The sequence below is a fragment of the Octopus sinensis genome, linkage group LG8 (assembly GCF_006345805.1).
Source record: "Octopus sinensis linkage group LG8, ASM634580v1, whole genome shotgun sequence".
Classification (NCBI taxonomy): Eukaryota; Metazoa; Mollusca; class Cephalopoda; order Octopoda; family Octopodidae; genus Octopus; species Octopus sinensis.
In genome coordinates this window covers 106,522,328-106,550,062 of record NC_043004.1, presented here as the reverse complement: position 1 = coordinate 106,550,062, position 27,735 = coordinate 106,522,328, and the positions used below count along the sequence as shown (strand labels likewise).

At 36.6% G+C, this 27,735-nt stretch overlaps 1 protein-coding gene across 4 annotated transcripts in view; it reads right to left on the bottom strand.

Moving 5' to 3' along the window:
* LOC115214903 (1-phosphatidylinositol 3-phosphate 5-kinase) overlaps positions 1 to 27,735 on the bottom strand; it is a 126,738-nt gene that overhangs the window by 25,815 nt on the left and 73,188 nt on the right. For all 4 annotated transcript variants that reach the window (XM_029783959.2, XM_029783960.2, XM_036505661.1 and 1 more), the window contains 14 exons: positions 26,591 to 26,662; positions 18,744 to 18,915; positions 17,491 to 17,669; positions 17,092 to 17,205; positions 15,489 to 15,600; positions 13,143 to 13,248; positions 12,843 to 12,933; positions 11,483 to 11,567; positions 7,736 to 7,898; positions 7,411 to 7,494; positions 3,990 to 4,145; positions 2,654 to 2,765; positions 1,238 to 1,333; positions 66 to 143 (listed from right to left, as the gene is read on the bottom strand). In XM_029783959.2, the coding sequence (XP_029639819.1) occupies positions 66 to 143; positions 1,238 to 1,333; positions 2,654 to 2,765; positions 3,990 to 4,145; positions 7,411 to 7,494; positions 7,736 to 7,898; positions 11,483 to 11,567; positions 12,843 to 12,933; positions 13,143 to 13,248; positions 15,489 to 15,600; positions 17,092 to 17,205; positions 17,491 to 17,669; positions 18,744 to 18,915; positions 26,591 to 26,662 (1,620 nt within the window). The remainder of the gene's footprint in view (positions 1 to 65; positions 144 to 1,237; positions 1,334 to 2,653; positions 2,766 to 3,989; positions 4,146 to 7,410; positions 7,495 to 7,735; positions 7,899 to 11,482; positions 11,568 to 12,842; positions 12,934 to 13,142; positions 13,249 to 15,488; positions 15,601 to 17,091; positions 17,206 to 17,490; positions 17,670 to 18,743; positions 18,916 to 26,590; positions 26,663 to 27,735) is intronic.

Here is a 27,735-nt window from a genome sequence, read left to right as displayed (position 1 = left end):
TTGATGCACATAAAGAGAACAGCAATCATAACTAAATAAAACTAAATATAATAGTTTGAACCTACCTTGCAGAAGGTGAGTCTCTCTGTACAGAACCAAGTTGACTTTGAATTTCTTGGAGTCGACAATGATAATCCCGAGAGCTATAAGAAAAAGAAATAAATGTTAGACTATTAATTTTAATATTGGCTTCAAATTTTGGCACAAGGCCAGTAATTTTGGTGGAGTGGGTATGTCAATTACATCAACCCCAGTGATCAACTGGTACATATTTTACCAATTTTAAGGCAGTGAGCTGGCAGAAACATTAACACACCGGGCAAAATGCCTAGAGGTATTTCGTCTGCCATTACGTTCTGAGTTCAGATACTGCCGAGGTTGACTTTGCCTTTCATCCTTTCGGGGCTGATTAAATAAGTATCAGTTAATCACTGGGGTCGATGTAATCAACTTAATCCCCTTGTCTGTCCCCTCTGTTTTTAGCCCCCTGTGGGCAATAAAGAAATAATTATTTTACCAACCCTGAAAGGATGAAAGGCAAAGCTGACCTCAGTAGAATTCAATTTCAGAATGTAAAGATGAATGAAAAGCTGCTAATGATTCTGACATCTCATTACCTTACATATTACCTTACAATGTGTCAGTTATTTCACCTTTTCATCCTGTGAACATGCTTTGTTCCTTTACAAGAAAATACCTTTAATCATCATCATTTAATGAACTAGAAAAGGTGATGCTGTTTCATAAGTCTAAGACAATCGCTGTGAGTTGATGTCTGTGTTTTCCCTGCTGGCATGGGTGGATGGTTTGACAGGAGCTGGCCAGCTTCCCAGGTTTTTGTTTGTCTATTTTAACATGATTTCTATGGCTGGATCCCCTTCCTAATGTCAACCACTTTACAGAGTGTACTGGGTACTTTTTACGTGGCACCAGCATAGGTGCTTTTATATGGCACTAAATCACAGAATAAAATTATAGCTACAAGTAAAAGAAATCAAGTGCTTGATCAATGAAAACCACAACCTACCATCTTAAAAAAGGAAATATACATCAGATAATGGCAGTCTTAGATACACACAAAAAAAACAGACAGTATGTCATGGGTGGATGCACTTGATCATAAATTTGCTTGATTTGGGCTGACTAAGCACAAAACAATAACAAAAAAACAATAAATGATTTTATATCTCGGATATCATTAATAAAGAAGAAAGAACAACAATGAAGTGGGTCTTACCTGAGAGCATATGCAATGATGGAGCTTGGTTCTGTATCGTAGACAATAACAGGAATACGTTCACATTTAGCCAGCAGAGGATGTTCATGAGCTTCACTGAAATTAGAGAGGACAAGAAGAAATATCACCAGGATCTCTTTTGAACAGACTCAAAATCCACAAAGAAATGTAACTAGGGATTCTTTGAATAGACTCTACATTATCTATTTGACTGGAATTAGACAGTCTAGTCTCTTTCCTTTATCATTAAGTGGTTAGTCCTCCACATTACTTCAAAAGGGGCACAGGGCTAGTTTCAGGTTTCTCTATTGTATATCTTCCTCCCTGAACAGGACACTGGTCCCTCGCAGGATTACTCATTCTTACCAGCTGAGTGGATTAGAGCAACATGAAATGAAGTGTTTTGCTCAAGAACACTATGCATCACCTGGCCCAGGAATTGAAACCGCAATCTTATGATCATAAATCCAACACCCTAACCACCAAGCCACACGCCTCTACTTCATCATTAAGCAAGTAGTAATATCTGCAGAGACACATAGTCAATGACACACATTGTGCTGATTGATGTTATCTAACCTATATTTTGAATAACAATATTTAGTCATTAAGCAGCATAAATTCACCACTGCTCTATTTTCACTCTCTGATCATGTAAGTCATCTATTCTACACTCTCAAAACTATCATGGTATTCTAAACAAGAAAAGGAATAGGGGAACTGTTGATGCTGAAAAATAAGTAAACCAGTAATGTATAAGGGGATAGTAACACACACACAAAACAGGTTTCTTTCAGTTTTTGTCGAGCAAATCCACTCACATGGCTTTGGTTGACCTAAAGTTAGAATAAAAGACACTTGCCCAAGGTGCCACAAAGCAGGACTGAAACAGAAATTGTATGATTGGGAAGCAAACTTCTGGTCACATAACCATGTCTGCACCTATATATATATATATATATATATATATATGTACATAAACAGTGTGGGATTATTAATCTGGGCAAATTTGCTCCAATAAAGGAAAACTATGTAATGACCATTATTTTTAGTTTGTTTTATATATACAATATATGCATACATACACACACACACATGCACACATACATATATACATGCACATATATATACATACACACATGCACACACACACACATACACATACATACAGAGAGGGGGTTCAGGCAGACAAGCAGGCAGACAGCCATTATTTAGATATAACTCTCAAGCAGTTAATACCTTAGACAAGGTGATCATTGCTGATATTACAGTTAAAATTCTGCAGACTTCCCTACCAAATTCTGTCAATACACTTACTTTATCAATTATGGAACAGTTACATACTGTTATTTTTAAACTAAGACAAACCAAAGAAGAAAAGAATATATTATAAAGATATTCATATCCATTACTCACAAAGGCATTCTCAAACTTGCCATGTTTCCAGTGGATGTACGGAACCCAGGTATTCGACTCAATACTGTCCGTTTCTTTTCTTGTTCTTCATTCCCAATATCATCAGTGTTATCTATTGGAATGGAGAGCAAAATTTTACAATTGCTGACGGCTTTGCTAGAGAACGTAACAAAGATGTTTCCATTAAGCACAACATTTTGATGAAGAGACTAAATATGAGAAAATTAAGAATTGATATAGGGGAATGGAAGAGATAGAAGAATGTGCCAAGCATTATCCTAACATTTTACTCATACAAAACAGTAAAAGAAACATAATAGAAAGAGTTTTCTGGTAATAATTACACATCAGAGCTCCTAATCTAAGCACCAAAACTTCCCATCAAGTGTAATAAACCAGCCTAAAACAACACAAAGTAGCAAAGGAACTTTATTAAAGGCACATGATTTGTAGACAATGAAAGAACTTCTCTTCAAACTCATTTGGTTTACCAATACAACAGCCAAATATTTTTTCAAATAAAACTTTAAAACAAGACTCATAATCTTTGCAGGCTTTCCCAGTCTAATGAGATTGATGGAGTTGATGGCCATATGAAAAACAAGTATGGGGAAAGAGTTAAGTATCTGCTTCAAACGCTTGCATCAGAGTAAACACAACTAAAGAATGTTTCTAGAACTAATCTCAACAGAGAAGTATTATGTTTAGAGAGCTGATCAAACATGAACACTTTTGTCGTTTTATTTCTTTTGAAATAAACTGCTATTGTTTCTATTTATTTAAAAAATTTAGCAAAAAGGAAAAAAAATTAGTTAAAATAACTCATTACTAAAGTGGTGTTTTGGACATAACATGGAATTTTGCAGAAAGGTTTTAATTACGATCATTTTAAAACATGATTTTCTATACTGTAGAACCAGGGCTGGTCTCAGACAGTTGGTATCATAAGGGCTAATAGTCCAGCAAATCTAACAGCCAAAAATATCACAATAGTTCAATAGATTTTATGCCACACTGCTCTGTGAATTAAGTTTTTGGTTCACACTTTCTCATAATCAAACATAGTTTATGAAATAGTCAACAGAGTTTATAAAATGAATATTATAGTCTTACATTGTAGTAAGAAAAGAAAACAAAGCAGACCACAACTGGGGTATTGGACTTGTAAGTATTCTCATTTGTTACAAATGGTCTATACATCTGCCTGATTATATAACTGGATGGAATTACACAAAAAATAAAAATAAAAAACTAAATTTTAGAAAAGAGAAAGAAAAATGACAAATAATGTCTCATTGATTTTGAAAGATCTGTTGAAGGAAAGAAAACAACTCACATTTCCTGTCCCTTATTACAACCCTCAGTTTACCATCTCTTTCATCTCGAACATTTCCTGGTGAAGAAGACTCTTGACTTCCAAAAGGTACATCACTTTTAGGTGATGAATTTAGATTAGAATCTAAATTACCAACTAATAAAGTATCTTTGGTTGCTAGATGATAATGAAATGGATAAAATAATTGATCCATTAATATATTGAAAACAAAACAGTAACAATCACACAGTTAGATAAAGTCAAAATGAAGAAAGTTGAAAAATTCTTATAAACAAAGTATTTAATTCTTCTTGAAGATGTATGAACAACAGATATGGAATGCAGTGGAAACTGTTATTAGTTGAGAAGGAAGGTTTAATGAATAGGGTGATGATAACATCATGAATGGTGATGTTAAATATCACTTGCTTATTTCATGGGCCCAAAATCATGTAAATTGTGAAAACAGTCTAAGCATAAGAAAGAAAATGGGAAGATGTCCAAATACTGTAATCCCTCGACTGTCATGGGTGTTATGTTCCAAACTGCCCTGCGATAGGTGAAAATCCGCAAAGTAGAAACAGTACTGTACTGTATATTTTGTTTTATTATTTTCATAATTTGTATGTATTTATTTTATTATAAATGCAAAACAACAACATGGAGGAATCGACGTAAGCTTAAATAATAAACGGTGATAGGGGAACCGCTACATGGTGAGGGATTAGTGTACAAAATATTTGTTACAACTACAGAATCCCTATACTTTCCTATGACTACATATAAACAGTGCATATAAGATAACTGGCAATTAGAAATAACTATTAGACTCCCAATTCAGTGTAGATTATGAATAACTGGATTTGTACCTATTCATATTTAGTTTCCCTTTGAAAATAGATGTACATGGCCTTTATTTGGCAGTTTAGAACTGACCAACTGATGCTAATTGTTATTTAACAGTTCACAAGGATTCAGTGACCCATAAACACGAGTCTGTATATTTATTTAATAGAAATGATTTTAACCTGTCCAGTTTTACGTCACTGGATCATTTGGAAAAGCGGATTATGCTGAGCAAATTACACTAAATCGTAACTCAGACTTGACTTGCAAAAGGATGAACTGGTAGAGTACTAGACTTCTAGCTGAAAGGCCAAAGGTTCATATAATTAAACCCTTACATCCTCAGTCCTCAAGAGTAGAAAACATTGCAGAATTATTGGCAGATACACAACAACAAATGCATACAGTCATAATCTAGATAATGTACTGAACTGCTTGGTGGCTGTTACTCTACTATTCAAAAGATCTTTGTTTGTTGTGTGTACCTCAGAATGGTTGTACAACAGCTGAAGTACATACACAAAATAGAGGACCATCAATTATTCAGTGCAGGTGTATTTTCTAGCACTGAAGAGGAAACCCTGTTTTTCTCTATGTTAGGGAGATATGTCTGACAAGAAAACACATTAGTGATATCCAAACCTATTATCTGTAAAACCTGTGAAGTTTTAGCTAAGTATTTAAGAACAATAACTCATTTATTCCCCAACACTAAGAATTGATTGGCTACTTTCACTTCACATATCCTCCTCCTCAATCAATTTAAAGTAACTCTTTCATCAGGTATATGTCAGTCACCAACATTTCATCTCCATGCTAGCTAGTGTGGTTGTCTCCCTTGCATCCATTTGCCACTGTTTTTAATAATAATATAATAATGAAATTATTGTACACAGTGCTCAGGTGCACCACAACTTGTCAAGAGTGCGTATAAAGCATATGCAGTAATGTGCAAATGTTTGAAAAGTGAACAGTGTATGAGTCAGATACATGTTTGCGTGTGTATGGAGGGGAGAAAATCAGGTGTAGTGTTGGAAAATCTCAGGAAGCATGGAAGTTTTGAAGAATGCAGTTTTGCCCAGTCACTTTCGTAACTCATATGCATCCAAGCAATTCCACAATGTAGGAGCCTATGTGTAGTTATTTGATCTACTAGATATGGTAACCAAATCACTCTCAGACAACATCTTACAAGCTTGAAAAATAAAAATTGAAAACTTTTGCCCAAAGTACAGCATGTCTGTGAAACAAGCAGACAGGATGGTCCTAATTAGAATATTCCTGATCATAGCTCTCAGTCAGAGGCAATTTGGAGCTGAACAACAACCAATTTTGCAAATAAACATTGTTCATCAAACAGATTCAACTCACCGTGTTCTTTAATTGTTACAGATATTCTGCCTTGTTTCATTACCATACACTATCACAATCCCCACAGATATATGTTGTATAACTAGCTTTTCATTCAGAGATTACTTCATTGGAGGAATATCATTTAAGATTAGTGATTTTTGCTTTGCTTCAAATGATTTTTTTTAAGGAAGAAAGCAGTCAGTCTAAAGGGACCTTCCAAGATTAGTAACATATGAGATGTCATCAACATCATCACTTAACATCCGTTTTATCATGCTTGCATAGATGAAGCAAAATTTATTGAAGCAGATTTTCTATGGTTGCCCTTTCTGTCACCAACCCATACCTGTTTCCAAGCAAGGTAAGATTTCCCCTTGGCTAGACATGTTTTTGAGAATATTGGAAATGAATGGCATTCATTTACAACAGCTATACTATGATAATACAAAGCAACAGAGACACATGCACACACAATGGGCTTTTTTCAGTTTTTGTCAACCAAATCCATGAGCAAAGCTTTGGTTGGCCTAGGGCTACAATAGAAGACACTTTCCTAAGATACTATGCAGGTGAGACAGAACTAAAAACCATGTGGTTGGGAAGCAAACTTCTTAACCACACAACCATGCCTGCACCTACAAGAAATGTTAATTTGGTAAATGTTATTAGAGTGGTGGAGTGATATCAAAAGCATTCGACAGCTAGACAAAATATCTTGCAGTATTTGATTATGTATATCTATATTCTGAGTTCAAATCCTGCCTATATTGGCTTTGGTTGCCATCCTTATGTAGTTATTATTGTTTGCACTAAGTCAACCTTGTTTGAAAGAAAATCTATGAACAAAGGCATCACAGCCAAGATCATTATATCTTTCTTTCAGGGGAGGTCTCTGCTATATTTGTCTAGGTCAAGCAAATATGCAAAGAATCGTTTGTTAGTGTAGTCCTTCTCTGATCTATAAAACAAGTAGAAGTAACGTACTAAGACTGATTCAATTGTCTATATAACTTCAGTATAGATTTAAGGTCTTGTGTTATAGTTAGACATTGATGTGGTTAATGATATTTATAAAAAGTTGTAGGTTGGTAAAATATGCGAGGAATTAAAAGACAGAAAGGGAACTAAAGGTAGTTCTAAAGAGGAAAGTCAGTGTACCAGTTGATAAATAAATACCGAGGACAATAAACTGAATATAAATACAATTTATTGTAGGTGCAATAATGAAATCAACAAACTATACCTGAAGTTCTGTCAGAAATATCTACTTCAGTGTTAACAGAGATATCTTTATCATCTTGTGGAATTGGTAAAGGCGACGAAGATGCTGGAAAAACAAAAAAGGCTCCAACTATAAATAGGTGTACAGGAGATATTTTTTAGAAAACATTTTACATCTGAAATATATGTTGAGTGATGAGACACAGAGCAACTTTATATAAAGCTATCATTTAAGGGAGCCACTTGATCCAACAAGGAAACCTCATGTGGTTCATAAGCAAGCTACTTACCACACAGCCACTCCTACGCCTACTATATATACATGAAAAGAAACGAAGTGTACGTACCGGCTGATATAGTAGTACCACTGGAAGCCTGAGAATCAGCTGATTCCTCTTCAACGTAGATGTCAGGTGCTTCAACCTGTGGTGTGTGATGAGGACTGTTTGACAAAGTTGAATTGTAACTACCCTCTGCAAATGATTGGACAGATGCTGGATAATTGTCCACCTGCAAGAAACATCAACCTCATATTATGCTGAACCTGCTTATGTTATTTAAACCACAGAAAGTAAACAACACAACAGATAAATAAACAAAGGTCAGTAGTATTTATACAATAAATGTTCCAATTAACTCTATACCAAAATATATCTCTAGAATTACACTAAAACAATGTTAGAGTTCTACCATTAACCCATTAGTATTTAAAAAAGCCATTTCTGGGCCAAATATTTAATCTGTTTTATGTTCAAACAGATCTAGCCTCTCACACCTACCATACAATGTTATTTTAAAAATAAACAATCACAACATCAAAGTTTTGGAGATAATGCATGATTAATTAAAAACAATGTGAATAAATAAGCATTACATTTGACGAAGTAATATGAATGTTAATGGGCTAAGGAAGACTATACCAGTTTAGTAAGTTAATTAATTAGGTTTTATTCAGCTTCACAACAGTTAATATCCAAATATATTTTGTACATAGAATTATATAATTTCATGATCTACAGTGTATTATGTAATTTTCTTAATAAGTGTCATGGCTGTGTGCCAACCAACAGATTCTCACTTTTTATAGAAGGGATCAGTAGCCTTATTCAGAAGGTTCCTGTACTATGAATATATTCCCCAGGAAAGAAGTCCCAGCCTGAGACATTTGTAGAAATGGATGAAGGTTTGATGCTTGAATAACATGCTTCCCACATGGCCTTAGTTTCACTAAAATGTAATCCTATGTTAGCTATGTAATCCTATTTAGAAAAATGGATTAGCACTTTGGAAAGTGATAAGTGGTCACCATTTTTTTCCAGTTTTCATTCTGCAAGAGAAGGGACATCTATAGCCACTTGTTATAATGAGTTAGAAAAGTTAATAAGTAGAAATCTCCTGAAGCAAATTTATTATTTAAGCCATTCAGTGAAACAGTCAGATCAAGATAATAGATGGTTTCTTGATGTCTTTGGCTGGGAGATATTACTAATGGAAAGGGAAGCACTCTTCTAGTCCAAGAGAGAAAAACTCTATCAGCACTCTAAATGTGAGTCTCAGGAACCTGTAGTGGTGGGTTCTTGTTTAATGCTGCTTTTTGTGTTCAGACATTCACAACTAAATCATTAAATATATTCTGATAAAATAGAAATGATGAACTAATAAAATAGTATATGTATCATTTTACTAGTTTCAGTCATTGTCTTTAAGAGTCTGGTCAGACACATTGACCCAAGTACTTATTTTAACACACTCAAAAGGAAGAAAAGCAAAGTCAACTTGTTGCATGGGATTTCAACTCAGAATATAAAGGGATGAAACCACAAAGCATTTTGTGAGATGCTATACCATTTCTGTCATGCAGCATCATATATAACTTATAGAGATTGTGGCATATACTGTTGGAATATGTTCTAACAGACAGATGTCTGGCTACATTAGAAGGATAGTAGCAGTGCATTGAATCTACTAAGCTGCATATACACTCTTTTACTCTTTTACTTGTTTCAGTCATTTGACTGCGCCCATGCTGGAGCACCACCTTTAGTCAAGCAAACTGACCCTAGGACTTACTCTTTGTAAGCCTAGTACTTATTCTATCAGTCTCTTTTGCCAAACTGCTAAGTTACAGGGATGTAAACACACCAGCATCGGTTGTCAAGCGATGTTGGGGGGACAAACACAGATGCACAAACACATACACACACATATACATATAAAGTTAATCCAAACAAGAAAACACAAAAAAACACAACAACGCGAGGACGTGGAACAAATATAGTATTATTGGATGCTCAGGAAAGAAGGAGGGTTTAACGTTTCGAGCGAAGCTCTTCGTCGGAAACATAGGAGAGGGAAAGATCCAGAGAAGGGAAGACGGAGGAAAAAAATCGCCAACATATATATATATACACACATGTATACAATGGGCTTCTTTCAGTTTCCATCTAGCAAATCCACTCACAAGGCTTTGGTTGACCCAAGGCTATAGTACAAGACACTTGCCCAAGGTGCCATGCAGTGGGACTGAACCCAGAACCATGTGGTTCGTAAGCAAGCTACTTACCACACAGCCACTCCTATGCCTATATATTTATAAGACATTTACAATCGATTTTTAAGACAGCATGTTTCTACAACATTTTGACATTTACAAAAGACAAGTACCAATGAGAAGTAGCTGTCAATTCTTTCCAAAACCACACCCTGCCATCTTAAAAACACACATATTGGATAATGTAGTTCAGATATGCTATTTTCTTGCAAAAACAAAAAAAAAAAAAAATGGTTATGGCTTGATTAAATTTGATCATACATCTGCTTCATCATCATCATCATCATCGTCGTTTAGCGTCCGTTTTCCATGCTAGCATGGGTTGGACAGTTCTACTGGGGTCTGTGAAGCCAGAAGGCTTCATCAGGCCCAGTCAAATCTGGCAGTGTTTCTACGGCTGGATGCCCTTCCTAACGCCAACCACTCCGTGAGTGTAGTGGGTGCTTTTTACGTGCCACCCGCACAGGTGCCAGACAGAGCTGGCAAACGGCCACGAACGGATGGTGCTTTTTATGTGCCACCGGCACGAGGGCCAGGCGAGGCTGGCAACGGACATGAAACGGGGCGGTGCTGGCAACGGTCACGAAACGGAAGGTTCTCTTACATGCCACCGGCACTGGTAACACATCTGCAATTTCCATTGATCGATTTCGATTCTGATCCTCACTTGCCTCAACGGGTCTTCACAAGTAGAGTTTTGTGTCCCAAGAAGGGAAGGTATGCATACGTAGGCTGGCTCCATCCCATGTAGAAGGCCACGGGTTATGGACTCACTTGTCCTGCCGGGTCTTCTCGCGCACAGCACACTTCCAGAGGACTCGGTCTCTAGTCATTTCCTCAGTGACCTAAAGTTCGAAGGTCGTGCTTCACCACCTCGTCCCAGGTTTTCCTGGGTCTGCCTCTTCCACAGGTTCCCTCAACCGCTAGGGTGTGGCACTTTTTCACACAACTATCTTCATCCATTCTCGCCACATGACCATACCAGCGCAAACGTCTCTCTTGCACACCACAACTGATGCTTCTTAGGTCCAGCTTTTCTCTCAAGGTACTTACACTCTGCCGAGTGTGAGTACTGACATTACACATCCATCGGAGCATACTGGCTTCATTTCTTGCGAGCTTACGCATATCCTCAGCAGTCACGGCCCATGTTTCACTGCCATGTAGCATGGCTGTTCGTACACACGCATCATACAGTCTGCCTTTCACTCTGTGCGAGAGGCCTTTTGTCACCAGCAGAGGTAAGAGCTCTCTGAACTTTGCCCAAGCTATTCTTATTCTAGCAGTTACTTCTTACTCTAGCAGTTACAAGGTAGGTATTTGTGTGTGTGTGTGTGTGTGAGAGAGAGAGAGAGAGAGAGTTTGATTGAGTCACAGTAATAAAACTTGCCTACGGAAACAACATTATGGCTGTTTGAGGATTTGAAGTGATGATATTCCAGTTATTAGTGGAGTTTTTTAGTTTACATATTTGAATCTCCATAATATTTTTATTACAGATTGATTTTATTAGATTTGTAAAATGGGATGAAATAACACTTACCACATCTAAAGATGACTGATGTTCCTTCACAGCAGGGCTTTGTGTTTTGGACTTCTCTTTCTTTTGCACCAGAAAATCTTGAATTCTTCAAAGAAACAGTTTAAATTATTATTTGTATTGTTAATTATAGCACTATTAATAACATTAATGTATAGAACTGTGAAATATATTCAAGTTAAGCATTTGGGATATAAACTCCTACTAATGAGGTAAACATATTATTACAAAATCTAGACAAATCTGAATTCAAAGACAGGAGAGGTTATCAACTCTATGTTTAAACTTAAGGGTTCTAAGCAAGTAAAGAGTTTGTGAGCTAAATCAGAGAAATATACTCTTGCCAGGAATATATTCATTTCACAAACTGATTTGGATTAAACTTTATCATAAACTCATCATCCAAATGTTTGAGAGAAAAAATTGCTTTAGAGAGTTTGGGCTAAGACATGGCTCCTGTGCCGGTGGCACATAAAATGCACCATATAAACATGGTCAATGCAAGTACCACCTGACTGGTCCCATGCTGGTGGCACATAAAAAGCACTATTCAAGTGTGGTTGTTGCCAGTGCTGCCTGACTGGCTCCCATTCTGGTGGCACGTAAAAGGCACCATTTAAGCATGGCTGATGCCAGTACCGCCTGACTGGCCCACATGCCGGTGGCATGTAAAAAGCACCCACTACACTCTCAGAGTGGTTGGCATTAGGAAGGGAATCCAGCTGTAGAAACCTTGTCAGATCAGATTGGGGCCTGGAGCAGCCCTCTGGCTTGCTAGTCCTCAGTCAAACCGTCCGACCCATGCCAGCAGGGAAAGCAGACGTTAAACGATGATGATGATGGTGCTGACTGAGCAAGAACAGAGTTCACCTATTGGCCTTGTTGTTTTTGACTTTATGTTATATTTTTCTGCTGCACAATGTCAGTACTTATGCCATTTTGTCGGGTAGTGAGCTAGTAGAATTGTTATCATGCTGAGTGAAATGCTTAGTGGATATTTCATCAGTCCTTACATTCTGAGTTCAAATTCCACTGAGACCGACTTTGTAGTTCATCCTTTCAGGGTCAAAAAAGTAAGTACTAGTTAAACACTGGGGACTATGTAACTGACTTAACTATTCCTAGGTATGAGTATAAAAAACACTGCACCCCTCTGCCAACCTATGCTGAGTAGGCTCATCAAACCAGTATGATCTCAAGATCAAATACACAGTATACATATCAGACAATGGCTGGGTGGTGAGAATATGTTGAGGCTTTTGTCCTGCAGTGGGCTGAAAATGGGCAATCCAATCCAATCCACTGCCATTTCATATACTTAAGAAAGCTGAATGAACTTAAGAAAATTCAAACAAATTCTTACTTTGCATTCCAGTTTACCACTGCTTCTGCAACCATCTGTGTTAAACTTGTCAGACTGTCTGCGATTTGATTGCTCAAGGAAAAACAAACTTCTGTCAAAGAGAAAGCATAAAAAAGATTTTCATGAAATTGTTGTCACTGAAACCTACCCAACAGCCACAGCTCTTTAGGTCATCTAAAGCTGCAAAGATGCAAACTAGCTGTCAATGTTGAGTTACTAGTCTTAAAAAGGTTACTCAGATTTTTAATAACTTTACTCATGCTACAAAACTGTAAAAGCAACACAAAAAAATGGCCTTACCTTCATTTTCAAATTTTCCCTCACTGTTTTTTTTACTCAATGACTCTAATAACTGCAGTTTCTGGTGGATTTCATCAGCATGTTTATTCAGGGAAGCCCTCTCACTCTATAATTCATGACAGAAAAACAAAATCAATAATAATAGTGATTTACGACAATTGTAAATATTTTTTGGAGGAGGGCGATAATTAATTTATAATTGACTTAATCTTATTCAATAACAGACTGGGCTTATTTTATCAAACTTTGAAGAAAGAAAAATAAAGTTAACCTTGGTGAAATTTGAACACAGAAAGTAAAGCAATGTACTACCATATTCAATGGCATATAAGATGCACTTTTTTCTGAAAAGATACCTCAAAAAAAAAAAAAAAAAAAAAAATCACCCTGGGTCATGTATGTGAAATTGGATTTAGATTTCATGCTTTAATGAACTCAAAACTTTTTTGTGTGGGTATGTGTATAATACATGCTATTAATTTTGATTATATTAATGTTGATGTGTTTCTCAGTTGTGGTCGTCTGTGTCTTTTTCTCATTGTTGTAGTAAAAAAAAGTGTATTGTGCACAGGTCTCGATGACGTGGTGTAACAGCTGTAGTGAATGGTGGACATTGTCATCATGTGGTGTGCAGTAGACAAAGGATGTATTTATGATTTAAATTATATTAGATAAATTAGTATTTAATTGTTAATACCAACAACTATAGCCAAGAGGCTTAGAAAATAATTCTTAGTAGATATTATAATAAAAAAATATATTGTGCACAAAAACAGACTGAATTTCATCATGGTCATGTGGTACATGGTTAAAGTAACTATGATTTATGTTTTAAATTATAAAAATTAAAAAATTAGTATTTAATTATTAATACTAGAGGTTATAACTAGGTGACTTACAATATAATTTGTAAGTGATTAAAAAACTTTGCTGATATTTCCGTACTCTCACAAGTAATAATTAAAAATTAGGAAAAAATGTTTTTAATTACAATTGACCATATCAAATTATTGTTTAGGCAACCTAACACCTCCTTTGTTTTTCAACACATTAACCACACACACATGCACGAATAAACTAAAACAAGGTTGCATATACACAAGTAATGTTTTTTTTTTAAATACATTAGAATGCACAAGTGCACAAGTATCTGAATTGAATGCTGAGTCTACTAATGATATACCAACCCATTGGGATGTGGTTCCTTTTTCTATCAAGTTCTGACCCTGACGAAATGCTCAATTCACTATATTCAATATGAATCTTTGATTTAATTTTTCTAATTAGAATTAACTGATTGGACAGGGAAACAATTGTAGGTTCTGTGAGTTTGATATTGTTTGAAATTGGATTTGTTTCAATAAATTGATGTCTATATGTCATTTTCGCCATTTTCTTCTTTTTCTTTTATACACACACACACATACATATACACTCACACACACTGACCTTGCCTGTGCTTGTGCCACATAAAAAGCACTCAGTCCACTCTGCTGTGTGGCTGATGTTAAGAATGGCATCCATCCATAAAAACCCTGCCAAAACAGACACAGAAGCACTTGTGCAGGTGCCACATAGAAAGCATACAGTACACTGTAAAGTGGTTGGCATTAGGAAGGGCATCAAGCTGTAGAAACCATGCTGAAACACAATTGAGGTCTGGTGCAGCACTCTGGCTGACTCCAGTCAAACCATCCAACCCATGCCAGCATGGAAAACAGACATTAAATGATGATGATGATAATGTGCTGCTGAAATTGGGATGCATATGATATGCCTATGTGATATTCATGCCATCAATTCTGTTAATGTTCTACTGAGTAAAGCATCGAGCTGGCAGAAACGTTAGCAGACCAGGTGAAATGCTCAGCGGTATTTCATCTATCTACATTCTGAATTCAAATTCCGCCAAGGTCGACTTTGCCCTTCATCCTTTCGGGGTCAATAAATTAAGTACCAGTTGACTGGCCTCCTCCTCAAAATTTTCGGGCCTTGTACCTAGAGTAGAAAAGACTATTCTACTGAGTCTATCACTTATTACTTTAAAAACACTTACAAGAATGTTTATAATGCTTGTTTTATACAGACATAATACTCAGTAATATTCATTTAGAAGATAAGAGAATTGGAAAGCTGACATTCATGGCTTTCCCACTTAGTAATATAAGGGAAATAGTGCTAAGTGGAATTCAAAAACAGGCTGGGAAGTCACGTCAACATACCAAAACCTCTACAGAAGAATAATAATATTTTCAAAGAAACTGCAAAAAATTTATTTCAAGTTAGATTTTTTTATAGTAAAATTATACAAAAGTAGAACAGAGTGGAAATATAAACAGAATTCACCTTCTGGAAAGCCAGATAGTCTGTGAGTATCTTTGACTGGTTCTGTTGTAAGGAGTAATCATTTTGCAGTTTGATAGTTTGCTCCCATATAGCATTGTATAAATCCATACCTCTGTAGAGAGACAGAAAACTGAATTAAAATAATCGTAAGATTAAAATATACTTTACAAATACAAATCATTCTATATTTGTGTGTTCATGTATACATATGACCTTATTGTATGAAAACATTAGTGTGTTCAACAAATACTTACGGTGAACAATGAATGAAGCCCCCTCTCTCTCTCCCTATATGTGTGTGTGTGTGTATATATATATATGTGTATATATATATATATATATATATATATATATATATATATATATATATATACATATATACACACATATATATATATATACACACACACATATGTATTAGAGGGAAACCACTATGTGGACACCCATATGCTAGAAATAGATCCGATATGTAATCGTGGTGAGACCGTAGCGGACCTATTTCTAGCATATGGGCGTCCACATAGTGGTTTCCCTCTAATATATATATATATATAATACAGTTTTACTGAACCTTCAGTTTTTTTATGCTAGACCACTGGTGTGCAATCGATGTTAATTAAATTAATATCTAATTTCTCACCCTTATTTTAAATTTAAAATTAAATTAATAAGTTCTCTAACCGGCAAAGGCTGCTGTAGTAAAGTATTATCTGCAGCATCAATTTTTCTGGTAATTTAGTGCGCCAAAAGGAGGACATTTAAAATAGTAGCCACAAGTGTAATGGGTAGGACAGTTTTACAAGTCTGACTCTGTGTGGACGTCTTAGTATGCAGTCCTACAAATTATAGTCACCTTGGACGGTCGTACTGATGATCTACGGACAATTACGTAAGTAAGATTGCATAATTTGTTAATAGTGAAACATGTATATGAATAATCCATATTTTTATTGCTTTTTCTTTTGTCTTGCTCGATTACGTTTTGGTTGTTTTGCTAAATTTTACTTGAGAACATTTCTTGGTGGTGAGACCGTAGTGGATCTATTTCTAGCATATGGGTGTCCACATTGTGGTTTCCTCTAATACATATATAATACAGTTTTACTGAACCTTCAGTTTTTTTATGCTAGACCACTGGTGTGAAATCGATGTTAATTAAATTAATATCTAATTTCTCACCCTTATTTTAAATTTAAAATTATATATATATATATATTATATATATATATATCCTTTATCTTTTACTTGTTTCAGTCATTAGACTGCAGCCATGCTGGGGCACAGCCTACAAGAATTTTTGCCAAATTGATAAGCCTTTACTTATTCTATTAGTCTTTTCTACTGAAACGCTAAGTTATGGGGATATAAACACACCAACACCAAATGTCGAGCAGTGGTAGTGGATAAATGTGACACACACACGCAAGCATAAATATATGTGTATAGTATTTTTACACAGGTTGAATAAGCCTACCCAACCATCTACCTTTTTTACTGGCTCATAAGCGAAATATTAATGTGAGTGGTTGAAAATGTTACTATTAGCAACTCACAGAAAAATCTTTATGAGAAACTCACAAAGAAACAATAACCTGTAACTTACTTGTGACTAAGACTGACAGCTCTTCTGTTAAGTTCTGCAGGAAAACAAGGCTGATGATGATATTCAACAACAATAGAGGGCAGAGCAACCTCACAAAGTGAAACGGTGCTGTATCTGAAATAGAGGAAACCAATATAACAATGTTAGATTAGTGTGATTTTATTTAGTATATAGTGTTGTATATATGACGGGGTGCTGAAAAGTTCCTGGCTTTAAGGGTATCACAAAGGGCTTGGTTGGAGGTCCCAGCCTTCTTAGTTCTTTTATAGAGCTTAGAAAAACTGAAGGACCGCTGCAATAAGTATATGAATTTGAGAGGGTATTTTCTTTTACCCAAAGCCAGGAACTTTTCAGTACCTACTTGTAGATTTGTAAATTTTTCAGTTAATATGTACTCACTTGAAATATGCTACAATGTCCTTGTATCCAAAATATTGACAGTGGTCATGATGTAAAGAATGATTGCAAGGTTCAGCACTAACTCGCCTTTTGTACATACTTCCATGAAATCTCAATTCTAAGTATTTAGAGAAAGACATGTTCCAAGTGTCCATTGTCATACGCCCTAATGGGGTAACCTGAAAGAATGAAGTCATAGTGAGAGTGCAAAGTTCACTACATGGTCTCTATTGCACAGAAGAAGAATGTATTTATTCTGGGAAGGTTAGGTACTGCACTTAATTCATTAAATACACATCCGATTTGACTACAATCTCATTACATGTATTTCCTAGAAGTAGTACAATATCATTTTTGTATGTATTTTTATAGTCATACAGCAAGCCTGGCCAGTGCCAGACACCTGAAACTAGCAAAAGAGTATATAGAAGTAATCTCCATATTAACATTCACTGGTCACTTTCATTGGTGCCATAACAGCTTATGCTTTGGTGAACTCATTCATTTCCATAATTACAATCCAAACAAATACAGAAACTACTAGTGAATGGACTGAGAAAAATGGTTTCTAAAGTATAATTAGCTTTTGTTGTTATTTAACTCTAGATTAGTCATGGTTGAGCAAATCAATGACAAAAGGTATATCCCAGCAAGACAGTCTTCCCTTTAGTGTTCTAGGAGTACATTAATGAATGCTTTTTTTCCCTTTTAAAACAGGAGCACTTCCTTCTCTTTTAAGACAGTAGTACTTTCTCCTGTCTACTTTCAGTATTTCGCCACATCTAGAATCCCCAACAAATCTAAGGGGAATTCTAGATCATCATCATTGTTTAACGTCCATCTTCCATGCATGCATGGGTAGGACAGATGTGGTGAAATACTGAAAGTAGACAAGAGAAAGAAAGTCAGAGACATCAAGTGAGTCTACCTTACTTAATGGTACTAACATAATGATAAATGAAATAATGAACCAGTGAGTCTAGAGTTTTGGTAAAATGTTACCGGTAAGGTGGGAGAATAGCTCCTTGGACATGATCTAAAATAAAAAAGGGGTGGTAAGATGTATGATGTACATCCAAGTTATATAATGTCTTTCAGACCTGGAAAGTCAACTATGAATACATCTGTTCAAACAACTTCTATAGAGATATTTAAATATGATGAAATTATCTATCTTATTACAGATGATATTCTTAATGGAGTATGTCTGTGTAGTTAAAAAAGAAAAGGTATAAGAAATCACAGTGCATTACCTGTTTGCATTTGCGACACCGACTCCACATGAAAATATTCTTTTCAGCTCCAGGAATGATGCGGTCAAGCTTGCGAAGATCCACTGTGATACAACTATTCTCATGTACAAAGCGTCTCACGTGATCGACCATTGGAGTGTCACAGGACTTTGATGGGCAAACATAAGACTCTCTAAACAAAAAGAAAATTTTAAAAAAATGTTTAATTGATGGAAACATCCATAACAACTTTTACAATAAACATTTCTAGAGTGCAAACATCTTTATTTTAAATTTAGCTTATTTTTAATTTAGCTTCATCTCTTGCTTTTTCCATCATCACCATAACTGCTATCCTCGTTATCTTTGTTGGTACCATCCGCAGTGTCATTGCTATCATGATTCCAAACATTCTCAATGTCATAATCACCATCTTCACACTCATTGTTATAATCATTAGGGTCTTTATCATCATCATCATTGTTGCAGTGAGGGTAGGAAGCAGTTGTCCTGTTGCCATTCACCTGTACTTCATATAACTTTCTATCAAACCTATTATATGCCTAATGTACAATAGTTTCCCTAATGTGTTATGAGAGCAAGGTTATATATTAAAGTGGGGGAGGATCAACTGGCATTTATTTAGAATTCCATAAATTATTTGATATTTTTCTGCTTTAGAAATTCTTTACAAAATATTCAAAGACATGGCTATGTGGTTGAGAAGCCTGCTTTCCAGTCTTGCTTTCAAGAAGACACTTGCCCAAAAATTTTTCGAAAGTTTTCACGGAAAATTTTATCCAAAAATTTTCACCGAAAATTTTACCCAAAAATTTTTCGAAAATTTTACCAAAACATTTTTCGAAAATTTTACCCAAAAATTTTTCAAAAATTTTCACCGAAAATTTTACCCAAAAATTTTTCTAAAGTTTTCACAGAAAATTTTCACCAAAAATTTTTCGAAAATTTTCCCTAAGAATTTTTCTAAAAATTTTTCCAAAGAATTTTTCGAAAATTTCAACCAAAAATTTTTCAAAAATTTTCACCGAAACTTTTACCAAAAACTTTACCGAAAATTTTACCCAAAAATTTTTCCAAAATTTTCACAGAAAATTTTACCCAAAAATTTCTCGAAAATTTTCACCAAAAATTTTTCGAAAATTTTCCCTAAGAATTCTTCGAAAAATTTTTCCAAAGAAATTTTCGAAAATTTCAACCAAAAATTTTTCAAAAATTTTCACCGAAACTTTTATCAAAAAATTTTTCGAAAATTTTACCCAAAAATTTTTCCAAAATTTTCACAGAAAATTTTACCCAAAAATTTCTCGAAAATTTTCACCAAAAATTTTTCGAAAATTTTCCCTAAGAATTCTTCGAAAAATTTTTCCAAAGAAATTTTCGAAAATTTCAACCAAAAATTTTTCAAAAATTTTCACCGAAACTTTTATCAAAAAATTTTTCGAAAATTTTCACCAAAAATTTTTCCAGAATTTTCACTGAAAATTTTACCCAAAAATTTTTCCAAAATATTCACCGAAAATTTTACCCAAAAACTTTTCAAAAATTTTCACACATTTTTTCGAAAATTTTCACAGAAAATTTTACCAAAAGATTTTGCAAAAATTTTCCCCAAAAATTTTTCGAAAATTTTTCCCGAAAATTTTACTCAAAAATTTTTCGAAAATTTTCCCCCAAAACTTTCCCCAAAAATTTTTCAAAAATTTTCGCCAATAATTTTTCGAAAATTTTCACCGAAAATTTTAAGAGCATGCCGACAAATATCAAAGATGGTCCGAAAGAGATCAAAGAGGAGTGTTGACAGAGATGAAAGAGCGTGCCGACAAAGATCAAAGATGGTCACGAAAGAGATCAAAGAGGAGTGTTGACAGAGATCAAAGTGGGTGCCGACAGAGATCAAAGAGGGTGCCGACAGAGACCAAAGAAGGCCCCAACAGAGGTCAAAGAGCCTGCCGACAGAGATCAAAATGCGTGCCGAAAGAGATCAAATAGGGTGCCGAGAGAGATCAAAGAGCCTGCTGACAGAGATCAAAGACGGTACCGACAGAGATCAAAGAGCGTGCCGACAGAGATCAAAGAGGTTCCTGAAAGAGATCAAAGAGGAGTGTTGACAGAGATTAAAGAGGGTGCCGACAGAGGTCAAAGAGCCTGCCGACAGAGGTCAAAGAGCCTGCCGACATAGATCAAAGAGGGCGCCGACAGAGCCTGTCGACAGAGATCAAAAAGCATGCCGAAAGAGATCAAAGTCGGTGCCGAAAGAGTTCAAAGAAGCTGCAGACAGAGATCAAAGGAGGATGCCGACAGAGATCAAAGAGGGAGTCGACAGATATCAAAGATGGTGCCGACAGAGATCAAAGAGCGAACCGACAGAAATAAGAGGAGTGCCGACAGAGATCAAAGACGGTCCGAAAGAGATCAAAGAGGAGTGTTGACAGAGATCAAAGAGCGTGCTGACAAAGATGGTCACGAAAGAGATCAAAGAGGGTGCCGACAGAGATCAAAGAGGGTGCCGACAGAGATCAAAGAGGGTGCTGACAGATATCAAAGAGCGTGCCGACAAAGATCAAAGTGCGTGCCGACAGAGATCAAAGAGGACGCCGACAGTTCAAATAGCCAGCCGACAGAGATCAAAGAGCATGCAGAAAGAGATCAAAGAGCATGCCGACAGAGATCAAAGAGGGTGTCGACAGAGATCAAAGACTGTGCCGAAAGAGATCAAAGAAGGTGCCGACAGAGATCAAAGATGGTGCCGAAAGAGATCAAGGAGGGTGCCGAAAGAGATCAAGGAGGGTGCCGACATAGATCAAAGAGCATGCCGACAGAGATGAAAGACGATGCCGAAAGAGATCAAAGAGGGTGTCGACAGAGATCAAAGACTGTGCCGAAAGAGATCAAAGAAGGTGCCAAGAGAGATCAAAGATGGTGCCGACAGAGATCAAAGAGCGTGCCGAAAGAGATCAAAGGTGCCGACAGAGATCAAAGATGGTGCCGACAAAGATCAAAGAGCGTGCCGATATAGATCAAAGATATCAAAGAGGGTGCCGACAGAGATCAAAGAGGATGCCGACAGAAATCAAAGAGCGATCCGACATAAGTTAAAGAGGAGTGCCGACAGAGATCAAAGATGGTGTCGACAGATATCAAAGAGGGTGCCGACAGAGATCAAAGACTGTGCCGAAAGAGATCAAAGAAGGTGCCGACAGAGATCAAAGATGGTGCCGACAGAGATCAAAGAGCGTGCCGATATAGATCGAATAGGGTAACGACAGATATCAAAGAGGGTGCCGACAGAGATCAAAGAGGATGCCGACAGAGATCAAAGAGCGAGCCTACATAAGTTAAAGAGGAGTGCCGACAGAGATCAAAGATGGTGTCGACAGAGATCAAAGAGGGTGCCGACAGAGATCAAAGAGGGTGCCGACATAGATCAAAGAGCGTGCCCACAAAGATCAAAGTGCGTGCCGACAGAGATCAATGAGGACGCCGACAGTTCAAATAGCCTGCCGACAGAGATCAAAGAGCATGCCGAAAGAGATCAAAGAGGGTGTCGACAGAGATCAAAGACTGTGCCGAAAGAGATCAAAGAAGGTGCCGACATAGATCAAAGATGGTGCCGACAGAGATCAAAGAGCGTGCCGAAAGAGATCAAAGAAGGTGCCGACAGAGATCAAAGATGGTGCCGACAGAGATCAAAGAGCGTGCCGATATAGATCAAAGAGGGTAACGACAGATATCAAAGAGGGTGCCGACAGAGATCAAAGAGCGAGCCGACATAAGTTAAAGAGGAGTGCCGACCGAGATCAAAGATGGTGTCGACAGAGATCAAAGAGGGTGCCGACAGAGATCAAAGTGCGTGCCGAAAGAGTTCAAAGAAGATGCTGTCATAGATCAAAGAGCCTGCCGACAGAGATCAAAGAGCATGCCGAAAGATATCAAAGAGGGTGTCGACAGAGAACAGAGATGGTGCCGACAGAGATCAATGAGGGTGCCGATATAGATCAAAGAAGAGTGCCGACAGAGATCAAAGATGGGGCCGACAGCGATCAAAGAGGGTGCCGACAGAGATCAAAGACGGTGCCGACAGAGATCAAAGATGGGGCCGACAGCGATCAAAGAGGGTGCCGATAGATATCAAAGAGGATGCCGGCAGAGATCAAAGAGCGAGCCGACAGAAATTAAAGAGGAGTGCCGACAGAGATCATAGAGGGTGTCGACTAAGATCAAAGAGCGTGCCGATAGAAATCAAAGAGTGTGCCGACAGAGATCAAAGACGGTGCCGAAAGAGTTCAAAGAGAGTGCTGACAGAGATCAAAGAGCGTATTGACATAGATCAAAGAGGGCGCCGACAGAGGTCAAAGAGCCTGCCGACAGAGATCAAAGAGCATGCCGAAAGATATCAAAGGGTGTGTCGACAGAGATCAAAGATGGTGCCGACAGAGATCATAGAGGGTGCCGACAGAGATCAAAGAGGTTGCCGACAGAGTTCAAAGAGGGTGCTGACAGAGATCAAAGAGGTTGCCGACAGAGTTCAAAGAGGGTGCTGACAGAGATCGAAGTGGGTGCCGATAGAGATCAAAGAGGGTGCCGACAGATATCAAAGAGGGTGCCGACAGATATCAAAGAGGGTGCCGACAGAGATCAAAGAGGATGCCGACAGAGATCAAAGAGCGAGCCGACAGAAATTAAAGAGGAGTGCCGACAGAGATCAAAGACGGTCCCGAAAGAGATCATAGAGGGTGCCGACTAAGATCAAAGAGCGTGCCGACAGAAATCAAAGAGGGCGCCGACAGAAATCAAAGAGGGCGCCAACAGAGGTCAAAGAGCCTACCGACAGAGATCAAAGAGCATGCCGAAAGAGATCAAAGAGGGTGCCGACAGAGATCAAAGAGGGTGCCGACAGAGATCACAATATTTTTCGAAAATTTTTGCCGAAAATTTTACCCAAAAATTTTTCGAAAATTTTCACTGAAAATTTTACCCAAAAATTTTTACCAACAATTTTTCGAAAATTTTCTTTTGAAAGACATCATAGTATATACATTATAGTTATAATCATAGTATATATACTTTCTCACACAACAATTACAATATATTTATTTTAAATCATTTATTTATTTTAAATCGTTCATCTTTCTTCCCCCTCTCTCTCACTCACATTACTTTGGGTGCGAAAGAGTTTTGTTTTTATTTTACACCGAGTAAAAAAGTATTTTGTTGACAATCCATCTATTTAACAACAAAGAAACAAAGAGGTGAGTAGCAACTTGTCAGTGAATTACACAATATAAATGGGTACAATTTCCGGGGCTTCCACCACACCCACTCCGATTCACAGACCACAAAAAGGGTTTTGTTGCATATTAGTAGTTGATTCCACGCTAAAAAAAACCGATTATTTTTCTTAGTGAAAATCGTGAGAGTGTTAATCTACAAATTTAACATTTTTCCATTCATTTCTGTTTATGAACATGTATGCATGCACAAAACATGCAATAGGTGTACATACATACATGTGTGTTCGTGTCTGTTGCCCATATATATTTATATTATATTATATATAGATATATAATATAACCAATTTCAACGGATTTTGCCCAAATTTGACGTCGATATTACTTAGTTTGGTTTGAAATAAAGAACTTGATTAGCTTAATAATCGCAACTTAATCCCGGGCAAGGCCGGGTTATACTGCTAGTATGTGTACATATTACATGTACATCTATATATATATATATATGTATATATATATATATCTACACATAAAATGCAAAATACAAAGTTATATCTTGATATCGCTAGTGATAACAGTACTCAAAATATATAACAGACTGGAATTGTTAGCCCGTCTCTTGTAATTTCGATCAATTGTATCTTGTCCTTCCTCTTGTATAGAAGTGTGCTACAATCCAGCCTACCTCTACTTCTGGTGGGGGGTGGGGGGCATTTTAAATTTGTTTCCGGGACGTCCTATGTCCCAGATATAAAGGTAAAAATAAAATATTTCCACTTTGCAAGTTCGAGTCAAGTACTCCCTTGCACGCTCCTTTGACTCGAACCTTGTTTCTATTGTGGCGAATTTACCGCCTCTGATTAGATATCTTTCATAGTCGCACCAAGACACTTTCGAAGGTGCTTTCCTCCATGTGTTCAAATCTTCTTTTTTCTCTACATTGTATACTTTTTAGACAACAAGTGATGCGCCATTCTTCGTTGCGGTGACCCTCGCGTAAGTCTCCATGACTGAGGGTCAACGCTCCTTCTATAAAAAGTAACGACACGCAGCGACAAGCGCCTCGCGCGATTCGATCCTGTTTCGTCTCTTTCTACAATTTTTCACTTTTTTCACTCTTTCACACAAAAATAACGTCTGACTCTGACAGCATAATATCAGGTACTCAGTAGAAGCATCTTTCGAGAAAACAGACATTACATACAGCCAAATTTCATATAGATACTTAATGCTAGCTAATTAGCAAATAATCTAATGTAAAAGCCGTGCACACCTCCATCTGGACTATTCCATTTCTGCACGCTAATTTTATTTTTTATTTATTCCCATTCATGTGAAACCACTGATTCAAGTTCAAGTCATGGATGCAATTTTATACCAATTGCTATTTTTACTTTTTTTTTATGTTACGATTATATTATACTTTAGTTTGATTTTAATTATTACTTACTACATATAATTCAATTGTTATTATTATTTTATTGCTAAAGTGAAAGTATCTGACATAAAATAGAGAAATGTTTTTGTTTCACTTTTAACACATAATACTGAAATAGTGGAGAAGATATGATATTGCTATGGGCTCGCTCTAGGTAAGAAATTGAACATTTTTTTTTGCCCATGAAACTACATGGACCCTAAGTAAGGCATGTGTAAAATTTGAATGAAATCGGTTGTGTAGTTCTCAAGTTTTAGGGAATCGTAGTGGAGAAGATATGATATTGCTGTGGGCTCACCCTAGGCAAAAAGTTGAACCTTGGGCAAGTGTCTTCTACTATAGCCCAGGGCTGATCAAAGCCTTGTGAGTAGATCTGGTAGATAAAATCTATGAGATACCTACTGTATATATAACATACATATGTGTGTGTGGGGGGAGGGGTCATGTTTGTTCCCCACTACCACTTGAAAACTGGTGTTGGTTTGTTTATGACCCTGTATCTAAGCAGTTCCGGACAATAAGTATCAGGCTTATAAAAAAAAAGTACTAGGGTGATTTGTTTGACTAAACACTCAAACATGAAAAAGATAAAAAGATAACCCTTCTGTAGTTGAGATAATAAATACCAGTAATATACTGGTTCATTCTTCAGTGAACACTTGACCTTGTGTTAAGTATGAAATAAATAATTTATCACACACATTTATGATAAATAAAGTATCTAACTGTCTGGCATTTGTTGTTTAGCCCCAGGCCAACTTGGATTCATGATCAAAAAGTACCCTGGTTATGACCATTGTATTTTTTGTTTTGTAGTTTTTCTACGGTGTATCTAGGATTGCATTACCTTCCATGTGCCTTCTTTCAAGATAGTAGGATGTGACCTGAAGGAGATTCAGCAACTATTCATGTAAGTGAGGCAACCATGGATAAGCTCCCTTTTTGGCTCAGTAGACGTCTCCAGTGTCAGAGAGTTATCCTAATTAGCCTTGAGAAGAAATACTGAGAATTGGCATTCCCCAAAACCATGAAAGTAACAGGAAAATCCATATAAAACAAAATTAAATTAACTACACCTGAGAATAGAAACAACTTCTGACAATAAGTATTGAAGAAGCTTCTTTTCTACTGCACAATGACTATCATAAATAAGACAAGAAAATATTAAAATACTAACTCACCTGAAGCAAAATCGCTCAAGAAAACCTCCAAGAGTCACATCATTCTTGCCGTAAAATTCCATTGTCACAATCCTAAATTTCAAAATAAGAAATCACAATGAAATCATTTGCAGTACTGGGTAGTACTGAGTCTCTGAAAACAAATTTCAGCAGTACAGACATATATAAATATTTGATATTTTTCTGCTTTACAAATTCTTTAAAAAATATTCACAGACATGGCTATGTGGTTGAAAGCCTGCTTCCCAACCATGAGGTCTTGCTTTCAAGAATACACTTGCCCAAAGTTCCATTGTGTGGCACCTTGGGCAAGTGTTTTCTACTATAGCCCAGGGCTGATCAAAGTCTTGTGAGTAGATCTGGTAGATAGAAACTATGAGATGCCTACTGTATATATGTATGTATGTATGTGTGTAGCATTGTGTTGACATCATGTAAATGAGTATCGTACAAGTGATAGTGTTCATTTCCAATCCCTGCTTTGAAGCAGGTGAGTGTCGGCAACAGGAAGGGCATCTGGCCATAGAAAACCTGCCTCATCAAATTCAATGAAACCTAGGCACATCAACACGTAAAATGCTAGAAATGGCTATTTCACATGAACAACAATAAGATAAACAACAATAAAGGTATAAAGTATGGGTAGGACATTGCAGATGTGTAAGTACCAAATTCAATTTAAACCATAGATCTGACTCTGTGGGTGGTTCCAGGTGTGGTGTAAGTATAAAAAAGTTCTGTAACACTATGCTATTTATGTTCTCTCAGTACGTGGAATCCTGAAATGTTTTTTTTTCCTCTCTCCATCTTTTTTCTTTCTCCATTTTCTTTTTCCTCTCACCACTTTCTGTCAAAGAGTGTAGTCTTGAGATGTCAAAGACTTTTCCATTTTTCCCAGCATCAAACTAATACACCTGCTTGCTATTCCTTCACCTGTCTCTGTCTTTCATTTTCTGTACATTTAAAATATATACACTAGTATCCAAAAGTTCAAGCTCACCTACAAAAATTTGGTTTGAAGTGGAACTTTTAATTCAATGTCATTGATTTAGATGATCTTTTTGTATAAAAATATGGAATAACAGATTGCATAAAATTTGGGGTTTATTCAATATGGAATAACACTATTTAGTTTTATATGCAAA